This window comes from Ranitomeya variabilis, chromosome 2 (assembly GCF_051348905.1).
Source record: "Ranitomeya variabilis isolate aRanVar5 chromosome 2, aRanVar5.hap1, whole genome shotgun sequence".
Taxonomy (NCBI): Eukaryota; Metazoa; Chordata; class Amphibia; order Anura; family Dendrobatidae; genus Ranitomeya; species Ranitomeya variabilis.
In genome coordinates, this window is record NC_135233.1 from 253,267,175 (window position 1) to 253,289,991 (window position 22,817).

At 45.2% G+C, this 22,817-nt stretch overlaps 1 protein-coding gene across 3 annotated transcripts; it reads right to left on the minus strand.

Annotated features, from left to right (window-relative positions):
• Window positions 1-1,982: 1,982 nt before the first annotated feature.
• On the minus strand, window positions 1,983-22,817 carry AJM1 (apical junction component 1 homolog). Of its 3 annotated transcripts, none has more exons than XM_077284652.1 (2): window positions 22,773-22,817; window positions 1,983-6,736 (listed from the first exon to the last, which is right to left on the minus strand). In XM_077284652.1, exon 2 carries the CDS (start codon window positions 6,678-6,680, stop codon window positions 3,411-3,413), a length of 3,270 nt encoding a protein of 1,089 aa, XP_077140767.1. In that variant the 5' UTR covers window positions 6,681-6,736; window positions 22,773-22,817; the 3' UTR covers window positions 1,983-3,410. The 3 variants fall into 3 exon arrangements, with proteins under 3 accessions (XP_077140767.1, XP_077140766.1, XP_077140768.1); XM_077284651.1 differs by having other exon boundaries at window positions 22,660-22,774; XM_077284653.1 differs by lacking the exon at window positions 22,773-22,817 and adding an exon at window positions 16,626-16,729.

Below are 22,817 nucleotides of genomic sequence, written 5' to 3' on the forward strand. Positions count from 1 at the left end.
CAGCTGCAGTGCATTGTGGGGGCTCTCGTGACGAAGCAGTGCCACAACTCCAGACATCTTGGATGCCCTATAAGTCATAGCCCGTCAGAATTTTTGCCTCGCTTTGGATGTGACTTGAGTGTACATGATATAACATGGGTGAATTTTACAGGGATATTTTCAAGTTAAAAAACAAAGCAAAACAAAACATGTCAGTCAATGCTATGGATGATACAGCAGCCATCTTGGAATAATCTCTTCAAGCACAAATAATACAAAAAGTCTGATGTGAAAAGGCCTGAGGAAAGATTCCATGGATTCATGAGGAAATGAGGAGCCAACGGCAACCGAGAAACACGTGGCTTCCATTGTGGCCTAGAAAAATGAAAGCTGTCTCCTGGTTGCTAAGGGCAACACCTCCATTTTGGAGTTGCTAACAGGAACAGTTTTCAGCAGGCTCCATTACACATAGCCCCAGTCAGTGGGGAGAACAGTGTGTAAGGGTTGTGTCACATCCACCTTACATGGAGAGGATGGAAACATAGTGCACTTCACCTGTGTACAATGGAGGCAGCCATTTTACAGGAGGGAGGGGCTGCAGCAAAATAAACATGGCGCTCCCCACACTGGCATACAAGTGACCAGATGAGGCCTTGGCCAAGTCTCCCTCGTAGAGCAGGAAAACAAATGGCTGCCTTGGAAGCTTGTCAGCAACCAATGGCGAAACGTTAACTTCAACCATGCCTGGTGTTGTCAGAGCATGGTGGGAGTTGTAGTCTCACCACATCCAGGGAGTCACCGGTTGCAGACTAGTGGTTTATTGGATAAATATATATATATATACTTTCCTTATAAATATTGAGAAATAGATGACATTTATACAGTATTAGATCCGTAAAGCGAAGGATTGTCTACACCGGTAGCAGATAAGAAGAATCCGCCCTATACGTTGTGCTGCGGGGATTCGTAAACTACGCGACGATCACAGCTTACACCGGCCCCATAGGATATCACAGCGACCACCCATTTTTTTTGTTATATTCCCTCTTAAAGGAATTTTCATCGGGCCCTTTTATTTTATCCAATCTATAAGAACTAACTCCATATTATTTGTACGCCGATTAGTATCCACCACATAGATATTTTAACAATATGGCCTAAAGTACCTTTTTGCGCCAGTCCATGGACTTGCAAATATTAAAGCGGGTGCCCAGATAAAAAAAAAAAAACATTGATAATTTTATTCAGAAACAGCGCCCTTTCTTTCCATTGGTTGTGCTTGGTACTGCAACTCTAATTTTCCTATTTGAATTTTTCGATATTCTCATCCTCTTCTTCCAAGAGTCATAACGTTGATATTTTTCCATCAACATTGCCGTACAAGGGTTCGTTTTTTTGCGGGACGGTTGCAGTTTTGAATGTCACCACTTACTACATAACGTGCTTAAAAACTGTAGAAAAAATTCAAAAGGTGATGAAATGGTGAAAAAATGCAATTCTGCCATTGTTTTTTATGGCGTTCAGGGTGCGGGAAGACTGACCTGGCAACATGATTCTTTAGTTAGTTCAATTATGGCGATACCAATCTCATATAGGTTTTTACTATTTTGGAGGCTTAAAAAGTTCTGAAATTTGTAAGAAAAAAAAGTGGTTTACGTTGCTATTTTTTGAAACCCCTAACTTTCTTATTTTTCCGTTGAAGGAGATGTGCGAGGGCTTTAGTTTTAATTGCCAATATTTTTGAGAAGCGTACATATGATATTCTGATCGCATTTATTGCATATTGGGAAGGTAGGGGGTACAGTGATGAAAAAAGCCAATTTTATGGATTCGATTTTTGTTTTATTCACAGCGTTTACTGTACATATTACACCATTTTCTATTTTCATAGAGCGGACTATTATTGATGGGGTAGTACAGAATACACTTATTTTTCTTTATTTTTAACTGGGGAGACGCTGGGTGATTTAATTTTTCATGTTTTTTTCATTATTTTTAATATCTATTCTATTTGTAATAACTCAATATTGCAGATTATACTACTAATCACTGACTTCTGTGCAGTCCAGCTTGTGGCTGAGCTATACAGGAGTACCAAGATGTCGGCAGCGGGGGGGCCTTCAGCAAGCACGCAACTTGTAGTATGGCGGCGTAATCTCTACGACACGTTTCCACTATTTTAGGAGGCAGCCATATTTTTTTCTTATACTGGACATCCCCTTTAAGTGTCTTTACGGCAGTTGTAAAAGGCAGTGGGAATATTGTCCCACATTACATGGTCACGATAAGTCCTAAAACCAACCCTTCCTTTAAGGTGTAATCAAAATATATAGGGAGGGGAGAAAGAAGAGTCAGCTCACCAGTTGCCGGTACACCTGTTATCAGGACCAGGTATTTTCGCATGGAAACGCCGGAGTTAAAGGCTCCATAAGTTCAAAAGGACAGTAGGAAATCCAGCGATGAAAAAATATCTAAAACTTCATATTTATTGTGGAACTTAAAACAGTGTTTCAGTACAAATGCAAAGTAATCCACTTAGGACGTCAGACCTACATGTTTCACGCAAAGCCTTATTCACGATGAATAAGGCTTTGGGCCAAAATATTTGGTGTGATATCCTAAGTGGATTAGGTTGTATTTGTACTGAAACACTGTCTTAAATTCCACAATAAATATGACGTTTAATATATTTTTTCATTGCTGGATTTCCTACACTCTTTTTGAAGGCCCTTTAAAGTGAAGCTCAACTATTGCTTAGTACAGGCTCTATAGTGACAAAATCTGACATTTAGATTCTATATAACGGCGTCGGTGCGCGTGGCAATAATGAGTAACCTTGTGGGCGAGCAGCGTCACTGTGCGTATACAAACGTCGTTTCCCCGAACCCACAATTCCGCATGATAAATTCATAAAAAGTAACTCAATTGCTTTCATATCAGCACCAGGCATCAGGGTGGAAACAGCCAATATATATATATATTATAAATAGCAATCTACGCTATTGTCTTACCATAAAATAAACTATATAGTAATTCTCTAGAAAAAGCCACCGCGCTTCCAGAATACCGCCCTTTGGTACATAAGAGATTTCTCCGCTACCATTACATTGCATTGATCATATTGTACGCCTGCTCTTGGTCACTGCTCTGCCACCTGTGGCTCCTCAGTTGTTATGAGACTACAACTCCCACCATTCCCCGACAGCCAGGGAGTTGTGCTTTCACAACAGCTGGAGAGCCGTAGGTTGATCGTTCCCACTCTTAGGGTTATGCTTCCCTTTCTGAACCTATTTATTTCAGTGCCAAACCTCTGCGTATCCATCTCTTGCCCAAAGGGCTGTATCGGGGGATGACTCCTGATACAAAAGAATACATAGACTACAAAACGTGGTGTCATTTTTAGTTTTTTTTTTTTAGTCTTGGGAGTGTTGTCACATGATATCATCCAAGAGGTTAGGACTTGCCACCCAATCAAGAGTCCTGGGCTCCGAAGCTGCCATAATCATGCACATGAATTGTTTTCCAGTCCTTCGATCAATGGGGTAAATTGTGGTGGGGGTGAACCTCTTATTATTCTCCACAAACTCGCAAAGTTGCTGGTAGATCTTAGGGTACTCATGTCGAAGGAAGACCCCCCTGATCCGCAGCTCCCTCTGTATATGTATAAAGCAGACCTCCCTGGCCTTTCTCCCTTCTTCTCCATCCTTATCCAGGTCAGCAGTGCCTGGTGGCGGGGTAAGAATGAGGGTCTCCATGTCTTTTTCCTTTTTTGTGATTTTCCTTTCAGGACTAGAAGAGGCTAAGGCTATTTTGGCATACTTGCGGATGGTGGGGACGTGGTGGGCTCTGGAAGATAGTCGATCATGCCCGCTTTGTCCCACAGCCACAGTTACATTCAACAGGAAACATTCCTCAGGGTCATATTGGTTGCCTGCTATCTGAAGCTCCTTGGCGTGTTCTCCAAGGTTGTCTGAATAGCTCTCAAGCTCCCTTAGAGACAAATAGGTGGGAGACATGAGCAGACCCTCCAGACCAAGTTGCAGGAAATTATCTGCAGATCCCGGGTTAGGGAAACCCAAGAAGAGCACCCCTCTCCCGCGGGACAAATAACCAACCTTGGCGATTCTAGAGAAGGCTTTGTGCACCTCAGTGTTCTCTCTGCAAAATTTAAGCACGTGGCGACAGACGCTGCCCATCCTGCCATAGATGCAGCTCTCCTTGTGTATGTCCCAGTCTTCCCGTCGACAATTACGGGAACAGTAATACGTGTAGCAGCTATGGCAGGACTTGAAGTACAGGCAGGCATTGAACATTGTCTCTGTGCGTCTGCACTTGGCATTAGAGCACGTCAGTAGGTCATCTTCATCAGCGCTCAGGTCTGGGGAACAGTCCTCTAAGGGTTTATGGGGACTTGTCACTGGCACCTCAGGGAACGGCCCCCTCCTTTGACCTCTTTGAAATTCGGGGAATGTAGGAGTTGGCTGTTCCTTGAGAGGTCGGTTTTGTAACAAGTGCGCCATCTGTCCATATGCCTCGGATTTCCTTGGTATCCCTATCATGTCTTCCTTAATTAATTTCCTCAATTGATCAGCCAGGGCATCGGCCTCACTGGGTCGACGACTGGATGGCGGCTTATAATCTATGACCAGATCTGCGATGAGTTCGTCAAGCTGCTCCAAACTACGGTGTCTCGAGGACCGGCTTGGCAACTTTTCTTTGGTAGCATAGGAGGCATGTGCTGGGTAAGCGGGTGGTGAGACTCCAGAATCGATCACATCCCAGCTGGCTGAACGCCGCTCGCTCCTTCCCACTCCGTTCGCTCGTAAATCATTGTCTGTTATGGTGATTTCTGGAGTGACAAACCATGAACGTCCCATTGTGTACCTCCCACTACCCCCATCCGTTTGCACCTTTTCTACAATTGAGTTCTCCGAGAGTGAGAGGGCAGCATAGCGCTTGGGAGAACAAGAAAGATTAACAACGACAGGTTGACGTCTGTCATCTGGAGATAAGGCACGTCGCTCGCGGCACAACAGGTTTTCATAGCTGCGCCCTCGTGATAATGGGTCCTCCTTGCGCCCGCTCGTGTTCAATATGTTATCCCAAGACCGAGAATAATTTCTGGAGTCAGTCCCAAGTCTCTGCTGGTTCATACTATATGATGCATGCCAGGAAGAAAGCATTGCCTCTCTCCCAGTCGTGTGCGTGGGAAAAGTAGGCATTTGTATTGTTTGGTAAGGTATGGGGCTCTGATCTGGATAGTACCACTCACTGAACTGCAAGGGCTGTGTGTTCCTCGGATAGGGGTACGTTCGGGATAAAGCCTCTCTTTCGGAATACTTTGCAATGTCCTCAGTGAAGTAGAGCTTGGATGATGTACTCTGAATCGGGTAAGATCTTGGGTCATCAGCATAAAGGCTTTTGGTAGGGGCACTACGAGGAGGATAATAACGGGGATCTTCACCATAAAACGTCCTTATGGGGGCCTCCTGAATAGGATAAGATCTAGGGTCCTCAATGTAATAAGTCCTGGGTGTGTTCTCATCGGCATAATATGTGTGAGCAGGAACACCAGGGTCGGGATATGGGCGGGGATAATAGCCCCTACTCTTGATTGGTATGGTTTGGCTGAAGTTGGCATCGTCATCAGCATAGTAGAACGCAGTGGGCATAGTTGGGCTGATATACTGCCCGCAGTCCCTAGTGGTGTACTGTGTGAAGTCCCTTGGTGAAGCAACACTTTGGTAAGCAATACCTCGCACATCTTGTGCATACATCTCTCCTGCTGGGGTACAAGCATAATGAGTCATCCGAGGGTCAACACTGTAGGAATCGCTGGGTGTGGGCGTACGAGACACGGACATAAGTCTTGCATTTGGCACAGCTAAGCTCCTTGGGGTGCCTGGCTGCCTTGTGCAGTGTTGTGTATCACCCCATGTCTGGCATGGTTTGGAGGAGGTGTGAGCAGCATGCTGAATTACAGCATCGTCAGGCTTTATGTCTACCCGACAGCGCACGTGAGGACTGGCAATAGGTTTTCCACCATGAGGGTCCTCCATGCAATTGTTGCTGACACATAAGGGTGAGATACGACTGGCGTTGTTGCGTTGTGGCTGCAATTTTATAGGATGCACCTCATTCATTAGTACCTTTGTTGGTGCGTAGGTGACCTCTCTTTTTGGGGAAGCCACTGATTTCTGAGTCTCTCGAGAAGCCCTGGTGACCTCTCTACCTCTTCTCGAAGTTGGAGGGGGAGACTGTGAAGAAGACATCTGTATGGGAACAGACGTGAAGGTGGTTTTGACCCGAGGTGCGCTCTTTGACCTCGGTCGCCTGCGTTGCTCTTTGGATGCTTCCTTGGCAGTGTCCATTCCTTGAGAGGTATATTGAGTCTCTGTCCTGGTAGACCTCCTCACCACAGGCTGAGATGATGGTTCTGGGGTTCCGGCACGCCTGTGTCCTCCTCGATGAGGGTTCTCCATGACTGGTGGGTTGGTTACCTGGTCGTCTAAGGATTCGAGGAAGTCAAAGCTGCGGCAGTGCCTCTTGTTGAACGGTGGTTGGCTGACGTCTCTGTGGCTAGACATGGAGCTGTCACATTGTGCAGTTGAGCAAGGGATGGTAGAATATGGGTTCAGCGTCACCTTTATGTCTTGATAAACTGTAGACAAGAGTATGTCAGGCGGGTCGGTTCGTGTCATCTTAAAGTAGTGTGGCCGTGTAGTGATGTGTCTTCACCTCATCTCAACCATGTGATCTGTGGGTGGAAAAACAAATGTCATCTCTGTCATACACAAATGTCAGATACTGTAATAATTTGCATTGTTCAAAAAATATACATATGACATATCACGGGAATCTGAATCAAAATGGATTTCCAAAGGGCTGCTACAATGGCAGAAAGAAAACTATCTCAATGTCTGGTATCTTAAGGGCACGCTACAGAAACATGGACCTGCCTTTCAAAGAGGACTTGTCAATTACTATGAATACTTCTGATCTCCTGAAATTGGCGCTGCTTTCTTTTCTTTTTATGCCTCTCCGTTCCTAAGATATGGTCTTTTCTTCCCCGTGTATAAATCTTGTCTTGTTAGCCACAGGGTGCGGTCCTCATGAATGCGCCCATAGAAAAGAGCCACGGATCATGCCCCCTTGACTAACAAGACTAGATATATATACAGTGAAGAAGGGGTCATATCTCGGGTATGGATAGGTGCAGGAACAAAAGAAGAATCATCCCAGATTCAGGAGAACAGTGGCATTTTCAACAAATACAGTGTCTTCACTTCTGACAATCCCCACAATACATCCAAGCGTTCGTATAAGTCTTCGCTCCATTAGCCCCGCTCCTTAGTTGGAAGGCGTCTTCTCGTAGCCTAGGTTTTGTCTAGCAATGTGTGACTCTAGTAAATTTAGAGGGAGTGTGACAGCCATGTCACCCCCCAGAAAGCGTCACCCGTCCTTCACATTAAATTCTGATTCGTAACCACAACAGGCAGAAAAAAATGTGTCTGTAATTCCACAAAGCCCAAGATTGATTCCTACCCTTTAAAGTAATGAGGATAATGGTATTTTCCTATGCCCCTGCAGTACGGAGGGCGCAGTCGGGGATCTGCTACTATGATCTGACATCTGAACTGTACCTAGCCTTTCCTTTACCGGGACTAAAGGCTCAGTGTGCTCCCTCACCCTTTATATAAATAACCCAGCACAGGCAAAGTGGCTTGTTGGTGCCCCCCTAACACTCAGGTAAATCACAAATTGTAAAAGATTTAAAAAAAATCTGAGATTGAGGGGTGCGGAAGGGTTGCTTGGGGGAACCATTGAATTAACCCATTTCGGCAATTTTAGAACAGGCAGAGACTGATTACAAAAGTTAAATACATAAAAAATGTAAGAAAATAATCCCCAAAATATACCGTATATATAAAAGCTTAAAGAACTCCCTTTTTCCTCCAAATAAAAAAAAATTACCATACTGCCTTGTGCTTAATTGCCTAAAACTAGTAAAGTATTTAAATATTTATTCCATAATCTGAACACTAAAAAAACACACACCAGAAATGCAATAAAAGACAATCAAAACAGCATATATACCCCAAAAGGGTGTCAATAAAACATACGGCTACAGCAGGTTTGGAATTTTTCCCCCCCGTTTTTGGTACAACGAATTCAAAGCTACAACTCCCACAGCTATGACGATAGACAAATGCAAAAAATGAATGGCTCTTGGAAAAAAATGAGGAAAACATGAATGAGCAAAATCGCTCAGGCCAGAAGATGAGTGATCGGGTAAACCAGGAACAACACGGCGGTATAATGTGGGGGAGTCCTGGATTTGGGGTGCAGGGCACAGGCTGGGTAAACAGGGATGAATATTGTAGCATTGGCGCGGCATGCTGGTGCGTTTCCTGGTAGTGCAGATTTACGTTCCTACATCAGGGCAGGATGTAACGTTCGTGTAATGATTATCCGCCACATGTAACCAGCCTAACGAGCTCTTAGGATTGGCGTCTACCACGTCCATGATTATTAATGGATACACAGAGGGAGAGGCTGGAGTAGGATTATCGGACGCCGCTCATCGCTGACAGCTGGAATTTATTTCTCCGGAGTTCTGCTGAGAGAAGCAGAAACCTTATAATTGTCTCATCCCATGTTTGGGTTTGTAGGCTCTGCATATACGCCATATGCCCCAACGTATGGCACCGTACACAATACATATGCGATGCATTGGCTCCCATACAAGAAACGCACGCTGTCTGGCATACATTACAATGACAGTATGTACCTAGTGCATTCATTTTCCCACTGTCCCTACTTTATGTATGGACTAGGCCTTGCATTATAAGCAGCCATTTTTAAGGCAAAAAGTGAATGTTGCCTACAGCAACCAATCAGATTCCAGCTTTCATCTCTACACAGCTGATTCAGAAATAAAAAGGAATGATATGATTGGTTGTTATGTCTATTCTGGGGCTCACCTCACATGGCCGTCTAGAGCTTCTACTTCAGATGTCTTTGTCTAGACAAATCCTTAACAAGAGGCAGTAGCTTCAGGGTGGCAGAAGGGACCACCCGACATCGCTTCCTAAAGCTTGGCTGCAAAGCAGAAGACTCGGCCGTTGAGCTCGTCTAGGACTTGGAGTCAGTATAATTTTTCTTTCTAGGACTTTACTTTGAAATAGGCACTTAATAGGCAGTTTTATCTTTATTTTTTTTTTTTGGGGGGGGGGGGCATTAAGGAGCAGTACTACTTTTTTAGGACAATTGGTGCATATCATTACTTTTTATGGGGCTATCGGGACAATATTACATAATAAGGGGGCACTCTGGGAATTATGACTGATTAAGCATTATTACTGTTTAGTCAGGCTACGAAGGCTTATTAATACTTTAAAAGGGGCATTCACTGCCTTACTATTTTATAAGGGGGTACTCAAAGCGTTATCACTTTATAAGGGGAACTCTCAGCATCACTTCTTATAAGAAAGCTCTTGGGGCATTACTACTTTATAAGGGAGCATTATTGCTTTATAAGGGGGCACTTACTGCATTACTACTTAATAAGGGGTCTCTTGGGGTATTACTACTTTATAAGGGGGCAGTTGGGGCGTTATTACTTTACAAGGGGACACTCTCGGCATTCATACTTTATAAAGAGGCATTATTACTTCATAAGGTGGCACCGTCAGCATTACTACTTTATAAAGGGGCACTTAAGGCATTATTACTTTATAGGGTAGCACCCTAAACATTACTACTTTATAAAGGGACACTCAGGGCATTTTACTTTACTTCACTAGTTTATAAGGGGGCACGCAGGGCATTACCTTATAGGGTGCCACCCTTACTTTATAGGGTGGCACCCTCCGCATTACTATGGTACTTTATAAGTGGGCACTCAGGGCATTATTACTTTGTAAGAGGACACCCTCAGCATCACTACATTATAAGGGCATGCAGGGCATTATCTAATATATAAAGCTGAATGTGTATGTATGTATGTATGTGTGTATGTCCGGGATTGGCATCTGCACCGTCGCAGTTACAGCCACAACATTTTGCACAGTCACACGTCTGGACCCCGAGAGCGTCATAGGCTATGTTGTGAGGCGAAATTTTAACCCCGCGCGTTCCAATTCACCAAACAATTTTGCCCCTATCTACATAATGGGGAAAAAGTGAAAGGAAAAGTGTTGGAGGCGAATTGACAGCTGCCAGATGTGAACAAGGGTGACTTAAAGAATGAGAGCGATGTCGCCAAAGAGTATATACCGTACAGTTGCTAAGGTGAGGCCCCGACATGGGATACTCACCACACATGGGGATATGAACACAAACACAAAATGCGCCACACACTACCACGTGCTTGAACACATATACCACCCTCAGCGCACATGTCACCACACATACACCAACCTCGCCACATAAAAGTCGAAATACAAAAGTTGCCGCTCAAAACTCGCCACGCGCAAAACTAGGCTCACAAAAAAACTCACCTCATGGAAAACTCGCCACACGCAAAACTTGCACACGCGGAAAAATTGCCACATGCACAAAAGTTGCAACACATGCAAAAGTTGCCTCACAAAACTTGCACATACTCAAAACGCACCACACATAAAACTCGCCATGCGCAAAACTTGCTGCACACAACTTGCTACACTAACCTGTCACATGCAACTCGACACACAGAAAGTTGCTACACGCATGTCGCCACACAAAACTCATCTCACAAAAGTCGCTACATGCATGTCGCCACACGCAACTCAACACACACAACTTGACACATGAAACTCGCCCTAAAACACACACAAGTCTGGTATTATCCTTCAAAAATAAAAATCTGATTAATAAGCAGACAAACTACAAGAGCAACAAATGTACCATATAGGAAATACGGCAGCTGTCAGTCACATGACCTGTCTATTATGTGTATGTGTGAGCTAATATATACTGCCAGGGGGGAGGGCTTCCTGTTGGCTGGGGATTTATCAGGCTGCTAATTTAGCTTACAAATACTGAGGTAAAAATACTGAGCAAATAACGTGTGAACGAGGTCTAATACAGGAGGAGATGACACACAGATATATACTATATACAGGAGGAGATGACACACAGGTATATACTATATACAGGAGGAGATGAAATACAGGTATATACTATATATAGGAGGAGATGACACACACATATATACTATATACAGGGGAGATGACACACAGGTATATACAGGAGGAGATGACACACTGGTATATACTATATACAGGGGAGATGACATACAGGTACATACTATATACAGGGGAGATGAAACACAGGTATATACTATATACAAGGGAGATGACACACAGGTATATACTATATACAGGGGAGATGACACACAGGTATATACTATATACAGGAGATGACACACAGGTATATACTATATACAGGAGGAGATGACATACAGGTACATACTATATACAGGAGGAGATGACATACAGGTACATACTATATACAGGGGAGATGACACACAGATATATACTATATACAGGAGGAGATGGCACACAGGTACATACTATATACAGGGGAGATGACACACGTATATACTATATACAGGAGGTGACACACAGATATATACTATATACAGGAGCAGATGACACACAGGTATATACTATATACAGGAGGAGATGACACACAGATATATACTATATACAGGAGGAGATGACTTACAGGTATATACTATATACAGGAGGAGATGACACACGTATATACTATATACAGGAGGAGATGACATACAGGTATATACTATATAAAAGAGGTGACACATAGGTATATAGAGGAAGAGATGACATACAGCAGGTATACACTATATGCAGGGGAGATGACATACAGGTATATACTATATATAGGAGATGACATACAGGTATATACTATATATAGGAGGAGATGACATAGAGGTATATATTATATACAGGAGGAGATGACACATAGGTATATACAATATACAGGAGGAGATGACATACAGCAGGTATATACTATTTACAGGGGAGATGACATACAGGTATATACTATATACAGGAGATGACATACAGGTGTATACTATATATAAGGGAGATGACAAACATGTATATACTGAGGGGAAAATGAGAGGTGTGAGGTGAAAATGAGGGGTGTGAGGTGAAAATGAAAAGGTTTGAGTGCAAAATGAGAGGAGTGAGGGAAAATAGTGGAGTGATCGGAAAATGACAGATGTGAGGTCAAAATGACAAGTGTTAGGGGGAATTAGAGGAGTGAGGGGGGAATGAAAGGAGTGAGGGGGAAAATAAGAGGAGTGAGGGGGAAAATGAGAGGTGTAAGGGAGAAAATGAGAGATGTGAGGGGGAAAATGAGAGGCGTGATGGGAAAATAAGAGAAGTGAGGTGCTATAACTAACTACAGATATTTACTAAGCCCAGGCAACGCCGGGCTCTTCAGCTAGTTACTTTATAAGATGGCACCCTCCACATTACTACTTTATAACCGGGCACACAGGGCATTATTACTTTAAAGGGTGGCACCCTCCGCATTACTACTTTATAAGGGGGCACTTAGGGCTTTATTACTTTATAAGGTAGGAATTATAGCCTTCAAAATGGGCAAATATGAGACATTATTACTGTCTAGGAGGAACTAAGGGGGCATTACCATTACACCAATATATCTAAAATGCAGTATTTATGTAACCATAAAACAAAATGGGCTCAGTTTTGTGGTATCAGCAGGATGGGGAGTTTGTGAAGGTTGGGAATAGGTGGACACGGGGCTGGAAATGTTAGAAGTCAGAGGTGTCTGTTTTGCAAACTCTCATGAAAAAAAAAAAAAGTGAAAGAACGCCACCTGCAAGTCACATATATACAGTGCCTTGAAAAAGTATTCATAGCCTGCAAATTTCTCCCCATTTTTAGCGTTACACTCACAAACTAAAATATATTTTATTGGGATTTTATGTGATATACCAACACAAAGTAGCAAGTAATTATGAAGTGTAAAGGAAATGATACAAGGTTTTCTAAACATTTTACAAATATACCGTAAATCTAAAAATTGTGAGGTGCATTTGTATTCCGCCCCTGAGTCAATACTTTGTAGGACCACCTTTCGCTGCAATTACTACTGTAAGTCTTTTGGGGTCTGTCCCTACCAGCTTTGCACATCTAGAGATGCCATTTTTTGCACATTCTTCTTTGCACACTCGCTCTCAGTGAGATTTGATGGAGACGTCTGTGAACAGCAAATTTCCAAGTCTTGCCACGGATTTCAGTCGGACTGTGACTGGGCCATTCACACACATGAATATGCTTTGATCTAGATCAGCGTTTTCCAAACTCCAGTCCTCACGGCCCCCAACACGTCGTGTTTTCAGGATTTCCTTCGTATTACACAGGTGATTATTATTATTATTATTATTATTAAGGCATCAGAGACTGCCACAGGTTCTCTCACCTGTGCAATACTAAGGAAATCCTGAAAACATGATGTGTTGGGGCCTGGGAGGACCAGGGTTCAGGAATCACTGATCTAAACCATACAAGTCAAACTCAGGCCTTTGGGCCGAATATGCCCTGCAGTGTTATATGTGGCCCACAAGATAATACCCAGAGTCTACTAGAGCTGGCCTGATGGTAGACAGCACAATACTAGAAATACATTCCCCACGGCCTCCTACTCTTTCACAAACTGCCATTGACACTATCGTTGAGCCTTTCACCACAACCACACCAATGACGCGGAGCACCCGTCCCCTCCCCGTACACACCTCTGGTCACTCCTTTGATGACGAGGCACCATGAGCACTTTCAGGTTCGATGCCAACATCCTAAAAACACAAATACGCGCATGACTTCCCCCAATATTCCACCATCACTAAGCCTCACCATTGGTCTTATCCCAATGTTCCCTATAAGCTGAGCCTGCTCCCTGAATACATGCCATTTTCACCATTCTGCCCACCCTACGTTCTGCCTATCCTTTCACTCATGGCTACAGATCAGTATTCATCCTCATTGCTGGTCTCATATCCCATAACCCATACATCTCCCCTCACCTTCTAATGCACCGCCATATCTTTACCTATGCACTGCACAGGTTCCCACTTATCTTACATGTTTTCCACATTTTTACCTGCTTTATTCTGACTTCCATCTCATCTTCATTTCTACGTCTCCAGTCCCACCACTCCAACCTCGTGACCCTTACGTCAGTCATGAACAGGAACGAATAGCTGGAGCTACATAACCACCTCATCATTTCCTGTACCCCCGCTCTTAGCAGTTTCTTACAAACATCCATACCGGTTACCACCATGCTTTCCTAACCTTACCAATTGATCCTATCCCTCTCCACTTTTCCATTACTTTTTTCCCTTCCCCTGTAATATCAGTGACCATGTTCTTGCATGGTTGTACACATCCATTACACAGGGGCACAAGATTATCTCAGGACAGGAATATTGTTTGTCACCACATCCATTTGTGGAACTTATTTCACTTGTTCTTGGAATAAGCCCTTTAAGTTTGTTTCCATATGAAAAGGTTCATCATTATATGTGATGATAAGGAAAAACTTCCTCAATTGTAGATATCTTTTTAATAAATATTACGATTGGCAGGCTACTTTTTCCAAGTTTTTAATTTTGACCTAAGGTTTGAGTTTGACATCCCTGATAAACCATCCATTGTCGCTCTAGCTGTTTATGGTCGATGTCTTACTGAAAGGTGAACCCACACCCCAGTCTTAAGTTTATTGCAGTCTTCTCCTGGATCTTCTACATGCCATGTAGGGGAAACAGCAACCATGTGGAAGAATGGTCTCTGGTCAGCTGAGAACAAAGTAGAACTTTTGGGGCTAAATGCAAAACACTATGTGTGATGGAAAACTAACACTGAAAAACACCATTCCCACTGTCACACATGGTGGTGGCTGCATCATGCTATGGGGATGTTTTTTTTCAGCAGAGGCAGGGAAGCTGGTCAGAGTTGATGGGAAGATAGATGCAGTTAAATATGGGGAGACCCTAAACACAGTGCCGGAGCTACAATGGATAATTAAGATAAAAGCATATTCATGTGTGTGAATGGCCCAGTCACAGTACAAATCGAAAACCCAATGAGAATCCGTGGCAAGACTTAAAACTTACTGTTCACAGATGTCTCCATCCAATCTCACTGAGAGCGAGTGTGCAAATAAGAACTGGCAAAAATGTCACCTCTAGATGTTTAAAGCTGGTAGAGACAGACCCCAAAAGATTTACAGCAGAAATTGTAGCGAAAGGTGGTCCTACAAAGTATTGACTCAGGGGCTAAATCCAAATGCACCTCACAATTTTCAAATTTATATTTTTAAAATATCTAGAAAACCTTGTATCATTTCCTCTATACTTCACAAATACTTGGTATTTAGTGTTCATATAATAAAATACATTAAATTTTGTGGGCGTAACGTGAAAAAATTAGAAAAAGTTCATGGGGTATGAAGACTTTTTCAAGGCACTATATATGTATATCCATACCAAAGTCTCTCATACAATCTGCATGACTGGTATCTATCACTGTACATACGGTCACTGTATGGCGGTAATATTGGTGCCCACTATAATGAAGGTGTGCCTCCGTCACCAGTGTTGGGGGCCCACACTCATGTGTTTATATACAGCCCAGTGTTTCGCATTCTATACAGTGGTGTAAAGCGGCTTGTAACGTCATTTATGTTTATCACTAGGTGCATGGTAATTAATGTATTAGTCTTAATTATCATGAAGCAAATATTACATTATTATAATAATGGCTTTCCATGATGATCACACAACCTTTTAATTCATTGCAAATACCGCCATACAATGAAAAGTGACTACGATCCAGCACCACTAAGGATACAACCCCCAACATTTCAGCAGGTTGAATACTATTTAAAACTACGCTCTACGTTATGTAAGAAGTCTTAAAGGGCCAGCGCAGATAAGAATGACCTTATACTTCTCCATATGTGCAGTAACATTGTATATGATTATGAGGATGCAAAGCTAACGTGAATATTCTCAGCTTCATTATAGAGCTCCGGATGATGAATCCGGCCGCACATCACTATCTGCACACAGATACAGCCCAGAATACAGACGACATCCCATGCACCATTGCAGTAAATGACATGTAGACGGATGAGGTCATTAAATATGGCTGCACACACCTCAGGATGGATCAGATACACATCCCGGCATCTCCCTCATGTGATCTGACAGATCCACAGCCTCTGGGTCTGCAGCTGTAACAAGATCATTAGGCAGCCTTAATCCCATGTCAGCTAGCCCCCCTCCTCTGGACGTGGCAGGAGGGATTGTGTGTGGTACCCAGGAATCACGGATACGGTGACACAGTGTGGCTCGGATGCAGACCTGCATGAAAGGAGCTCAGAGGATGGCATCAGTGCCCCCTGCTCTAACACACTACATAAAGGATACCCCTATGTACTCTGTGTTCAGGGTGCTGCATTTACAAGCACTGCCTGGCATCAGAAGCCCCTGGATGACGTAGGGTGTGTGAAGGATGCTACCAGCCCCCTGCTCTATTCAGGCTGCAAGCAGGATGTGGCATTGCCCGAAAGCCTGGCATCAGTGCCCGGGTGCTACATACCCAGTGCTGTGTCCAGGATGCTGGCTGCTCCTATATCATCTCCTGTGTAATGCTGGCAGCTTGCAGCCTGTCCTGTCACCCTGGATGCAGGATGCTGTCCTCCCCCTGCAGCTTGCATGGAGGATGTGACATCTCTCAGAAGAATGAGAAATGAACGAAATGATCCTCCATGTTGCCGGAGGCTTGTGGACTGCTCTGTACCACCTTATAAAGCCTGCATGCAGCATGTGACAGTGCCCAATAGCCTGGCATGGTGCTGGGCACCCCTAGATAGCAGGGATGCAGGATGTGACATTGCCCATTAGCCTGGCATGGTGCTGGGCACCCCTAGACAGCAGGGATGCGACATTGCCCATTAGCCTGCCATAAAGTTTGGGCGCAAGATACTACACTGCATGGCATTATGCACCTGCATGCTAAAACCAGGATGCTGCATGGAGGATGCCCCACTACCTCTCTATGCCGCCTGGATGCAGGATGTGGCATTGCTCCTAGCCTGGCATTAGTGCCCTGTGGATGATGCAGGATGCTACATACCCCGAGCTGTGTCCAGGATGCTGGCTGCTCTTAGCTCTGTAGCCCGCAGGATGCTGTCCTCCCCTTGGAGCCTACATGCAGGATGTGATCCTATATGATGCAGGCGCTTGTAGTCTGCTCTGCTACACCCTATAAAGCCTGAATGCAGGATGTGACCTTGCCCACTAACCTGGCACAATGCTGGCTAACTGTATATAGCAGTGATGCAGGATGGGACATTGCCCAGCAGCTTGGCACAATGCTGGCTACCTGCATATAGCAGTGATGCAGGATGTGACATTGCCCAGCAGCTTGGCACAATGCTGGCTACCTGTATATAGCAGTGATGCAGGATGTGACATTGCCTACTAACGTGGCACAATGCTGGCTACCTGTATATAGCAGTGATGCAGGATGTGACATTGCCCACTAACCTGGCACAATGCTGGCTACCTGTATAAAGCAGAAATGCAGGATGTGACATTGCCCACTAACCTGGCACAATACTGGCTACCTGTATATAGCAGTGATGCAGGATGTGACATTGCCCAGCAGCTTGGCACAATGCTGGCTACCTGTATATAGCAGTGATGCAGGATGTGACATTGCCCAGCAGCTTGGCACAATGCTGGCTACCTGTATATAGCAGTGATGCAGGATGTGACATTGCCCATTAACCTGGCACAATGCTGGCCACCTGTATAAAGCAGAGATGCAGGATGTGACATTGCCCACTAACCTGGCACAATACTGGCTACCTGTATATAGCAGTGATGCAGGATGGGACATTGCCCAGCAGCTTGGCACAATGCTGGCTACTTGTATATAACAGTGATGCAGGATGTGACATTGCCCACTAACCTGGCACAATGCTGGCTACCTGTACATAGCAGTGATGCAGGATGTGACATTGCCCAGCAGCTTGGCACAAAGCTGGCTACCTGTATATAGCAGTGATGCAGGATGTGACATTGCCCACTAACCTGGCACAATGCTGGCTACCTGTATAAAGCAGAGATGCAGGATGTGACATTGCCCACTAACCTGGCACAATACTGGCTACCTGTATATAGCAGTGATGCAGGATGTGACATTGCCCAGCAGCTTGGCACAATGCTGGCTACCTGTATATAGCAGTGATGCAGGATGTGACATTGCCCACTAACCTGGCACAATGCTGGCTACCTGTATATAGCAGTGATGCAGGATGTGACATTGCCCACTAACCTGGCACAATGCTGGCTACCTGTATAAAGCAGAGATGCAGGATGTGACATTGCCCACTAACCTGGCACAATACTGGCTAACTGGCTACCTGTATATAGCAGTGATGCAGGATGTGACATTGCCCACTAACCTGGCACAATACTGGCTACCTGTATATAGCAGTGATGCAGGATGTGACATTGCCCACTAACCTGGCACAATACTGGCTACCTGTATATAGCAGTGATGCAGGATGTGACATTGCCCAGCAGCTTGGCACAATGCTGGCTACCTGTATATAGCAGTGATGCAGGATGTGACATTGCCCAGCAGCTTGGCACAATGCTGGCTACCTGTATATAGCAGTGATGCAGGATGTGACATTGCCCACTAACCTGGCACAATACTGGCTACCTGTATATAGCAGTGATGCAGGATGTGACATTGCCCACTAACCTGGCACAATGCTGGCTACCTGTATATAGCAGTGATGCAGGATGTGACATTGCCCACTAACCTGGCACAATACTGGCTACCTGTATATAGCAGTGATGCAGGATGTGACATTGCCCACTAACCTGGCACAATGCTGGCTACCTGTATATAGCAGTGATGCAGGATGTGACATTGCCCACTAACCTGGCACAATGCTGGCTACCTGTATATAGCAGTGATGCAGGATGTGACATTGCCCACTAACCTGGCACAATGCTGGCTACCTGTATATAGCAGTGATGCAGGATGTGACATTGCCCACTAACCTGGCACAATGCTGGCTACCTGTATATAGCAGTGATGCAGGATGTGACATTGCCCACTAACCTGGCACAATGCTGGCTACCTGTATATAGCAGTGATGCAGGATGTGACATTGCCCAGCAGCTTGGCACAATGCTGGCTACCTGTATATAGCAGTGATGCAGGATGTGACATTGCCCAGCAGCTTGGCACAATACTGGCTACATGTATATAGCAGTGATGCAGGATGTGACATTGCCCACTAACCTGGCACAATGCTGGCTACCTGTATATAGCAGTGATGCAGGATGTGACATTGCCCAGCAGCTTGGCACAATGCTGGCTACCTGTATATAGCAGTGATGCAGGATGTGACATTGCCCAGCAGCTTGGCACAATACTGGCTACATTTTTATAGCAGTGATGCAGGATGTGACATTGCCCACTAACCTGGCACAATACTGGCTACCTATATATAGCAGTGATGCAGGATGTGACATTGCCCACTAACCTGGCACAATGCTGGCTACCTGTATATAGCAGTGATGCAGGATGTGACATTGCCCAGCAGCTTGGCACAATGCTGGCTACCTGTATATAGCAGTGATGCAGGATGTGACATTGCCCACTAACCTGGCACAATGCTGGCTACTTGTATATAGCAGTGATGCAGGATGTGACATTGCCCACTAACCTGGCACAATGCTGGCTACCTGTATAAAGCAGAGATGCAGGATGTGACATTGCCCACTAACCTGGCACAATACTGGCTAACTGGCTACCTGTATATAGCAGTGATGCAGGATGTGACATTGCCCACTAACCTGGCACAATACTGGCTACCTGTATATAGCAGTGATGCAGGATGTGACATTGCCCACTAACCTGGCACAATACTGGCTACCTGTATATAGCAGTGATGCAGGATGTGACATTGCCCAGCAGCTTGGCACAATGCTGGCTACCTGTATATAGCAGTGATGCAGGATGTGACATTGCCCAGCAGCTTGGCACAATGCTGGCTACCTGTATATAGCAGTGATGCAGGATGTGACATTGCCCACTAACCTGGCACAATACTGGCTACCTGTATATAGCAGTGATGCAGGATGTGACATTGCCCACTAACCTGGCACAATACTGGCTACCTGTATATAGCAGTGATGCAGGATGTGACATTGCCCAGCAGCTTGGCACAATGCTGGCTACCTGTATATAGCAGTGATGCAGGATGTGACATTGCCCACTAACCTGGCACAATGCTGGCTACCTGTATATAGCAGTGATGCAGGATGTGACATTGCCCACTAACCTGGCACAATGCTGGCTACCTGTATAAAGCAGAGATGCAGGATGTGACATTGCCCACTAACCTGGCACAATACTGGCTAACTGGCTACCTGTATATAGCAGTGATGCAGGATGTGACATTGCCCACTAACCTGGCACAATACTGGCTACCTGTATATAGCAGTGATGCAGGATGTGACATTGCCCACTAACCTGGCACAATACTGGCTACCTGTATATAGCAGTGATGCAGGATGTGACATTGCCCAGCAGCTTGGCACAATGCTGGCTACCTGTATATAGCAGTGATGCAGGATGTGACATTGCCCAGCAGCTTGGCACAATGCTGGCTACCTGTATATAGCAGTGATGCAGGATGTGACATTGCCCACTAACCTGGCACAATACTGGCTACCTGTATATAGCAGTGATGCAGGATGTGACATTGCCCACTAACCTGGCACAATGCTGGCTACCTGTATATAGCAGTGATGCAGGATGTGACATTGCCCACTAACCTGGCACAATACTGGCTACCTGTATATAGCAGTGATGCAGGATGTGACATTGCCCACTAACCTGGCACAATGCTGGCTACCTGTATATAGCAGTGATGCAGGATGTGACATTGCCCACTAACCTGGCACAATGCTGGCTACCTGTATATAGCAGTGATGCAGGATGTGACATTGCCCACTAACCTGGCACAATGCTGGCTACCTGTATATAGCAGTGATGCAGGATGTGACATTGCCCAGCAGCTTGGCACAATGCTGGCTACCTGTATATAGCAGTGATGCAGGATGTGACATTGCCCAGCAGCTTGGCACAATACTGGCTACATGTATATAGCAGTGATGCAGGATGTGACATTGCCCACTAACCTGGCACAATACTGGCTACCTATATATAGCAGTGATGCAGGATGTGACATTGCCCACTAACCTGGCACAATACTGGCTACCTGTATATAGCAGTGATGCAGGATGTGACATTGCCCAGCAGCTTGGCACAATGCTGGCTACCTGTATATAGCAGTGATGCAGGATGTGACATTGCCCAGCAGCTTGGCACAATACTGGCTACCTGTATATAGCAGTGATGCAGGATGTGACATTGCCCACTAACCTGGCACAATACTGGCTACCTGTATATAGCAGTGATGCAGGATGTGACATTGCCCACTAACCTGGCACAATACTGGCTACCTGTATATAGCAGTGATGCAGGATGTGACATTGCCCAGCAGCTTGGCACAATGCTGGCTACCTGTATATAGCAGTGATGCAGGATGTGACATTGCCCAGCAGCTTGGCACAATGCTGGCTACCTGTATATAGCAGTGATGCAGGATGTGACATTGCCCAGCAGCTTGGCACAATACTGGCTACATGTATATAGCAGTGATGCAGGATGTGACATTGCCCACTAACCTGGCACAATACTGGCTACCTATATATAGCAGTGATGCAGGATGTGACATTGCCCACTAACCTGGCACAATACTGGCTACCTGTATATAGCAGTGATGCAGGATGTGACATTGCCCAGCAGCTTGGCACAATGCTGGCTACCTGTATATAGCAGTGATGCAGGATGTGACATTGCCCAGCAGCTTGGCACAATACTGGCTACCTGTATATAGCAGTGATGCAGGATGTGACATTGCCCACTAACCTGGCACAATACTGGCTACCTGTATATAGCAGTGATGCAGGATGTGACATTGCCCACTAACCTGGCACAAAACTGGCTACCTGTATATAGCAGTGATGCAGGATGTGACATTGCCCACTAACCTGGCACAATACTGGCTACCTGTATATAGCAGTGATGCAGGATGTGACATTGCCCACTAACCTGGCACAATACTGGCCACCTGTATATAGCAGTGATGCAGGATGTGACATTGCCCACTAACCTGGCACAATACTGGCCACCTGTATATAGCAGTGATGCAGGATGTGACATTGCCCAGCAGCTTGGCACAATGCTGGCTACCTGTATATAGCAGTGATGCAGGATGTGACATTGCCCAGCAGCTTGGCACAATGCTGGGTGCCGGTGTATGGCAGGGGGTGCAGGATGCTGCATGGAGGATGCCCTTCTACCACTCTGCAGCCTGGCATCTGTGCAATCTGCTTCTCGTGCCCTACACACCCTGCTGTGCTCGGGATGTTGGAGCCTGCACGCAGGATGTGACATTGCCCTGGCATCATTGCTATCTGCTCCTATGTGATGCAGGATGGATGCTGTATGCAGTGAGCTCCCCTCTCCTCCTTACCTTCCCTTCCTTCTGCACAGCCATTTGTCCAGTACCCCCCATTGAGCAGGCTTGCATTGCACACCATACCAGCCTCCCATGCTGCCCCCCGTGCTCCAGGAGCCCCCAGGTACCTGTTAATCTCGGCTGTCTCCTTAGAAGATTCGAGCTGCACTTTC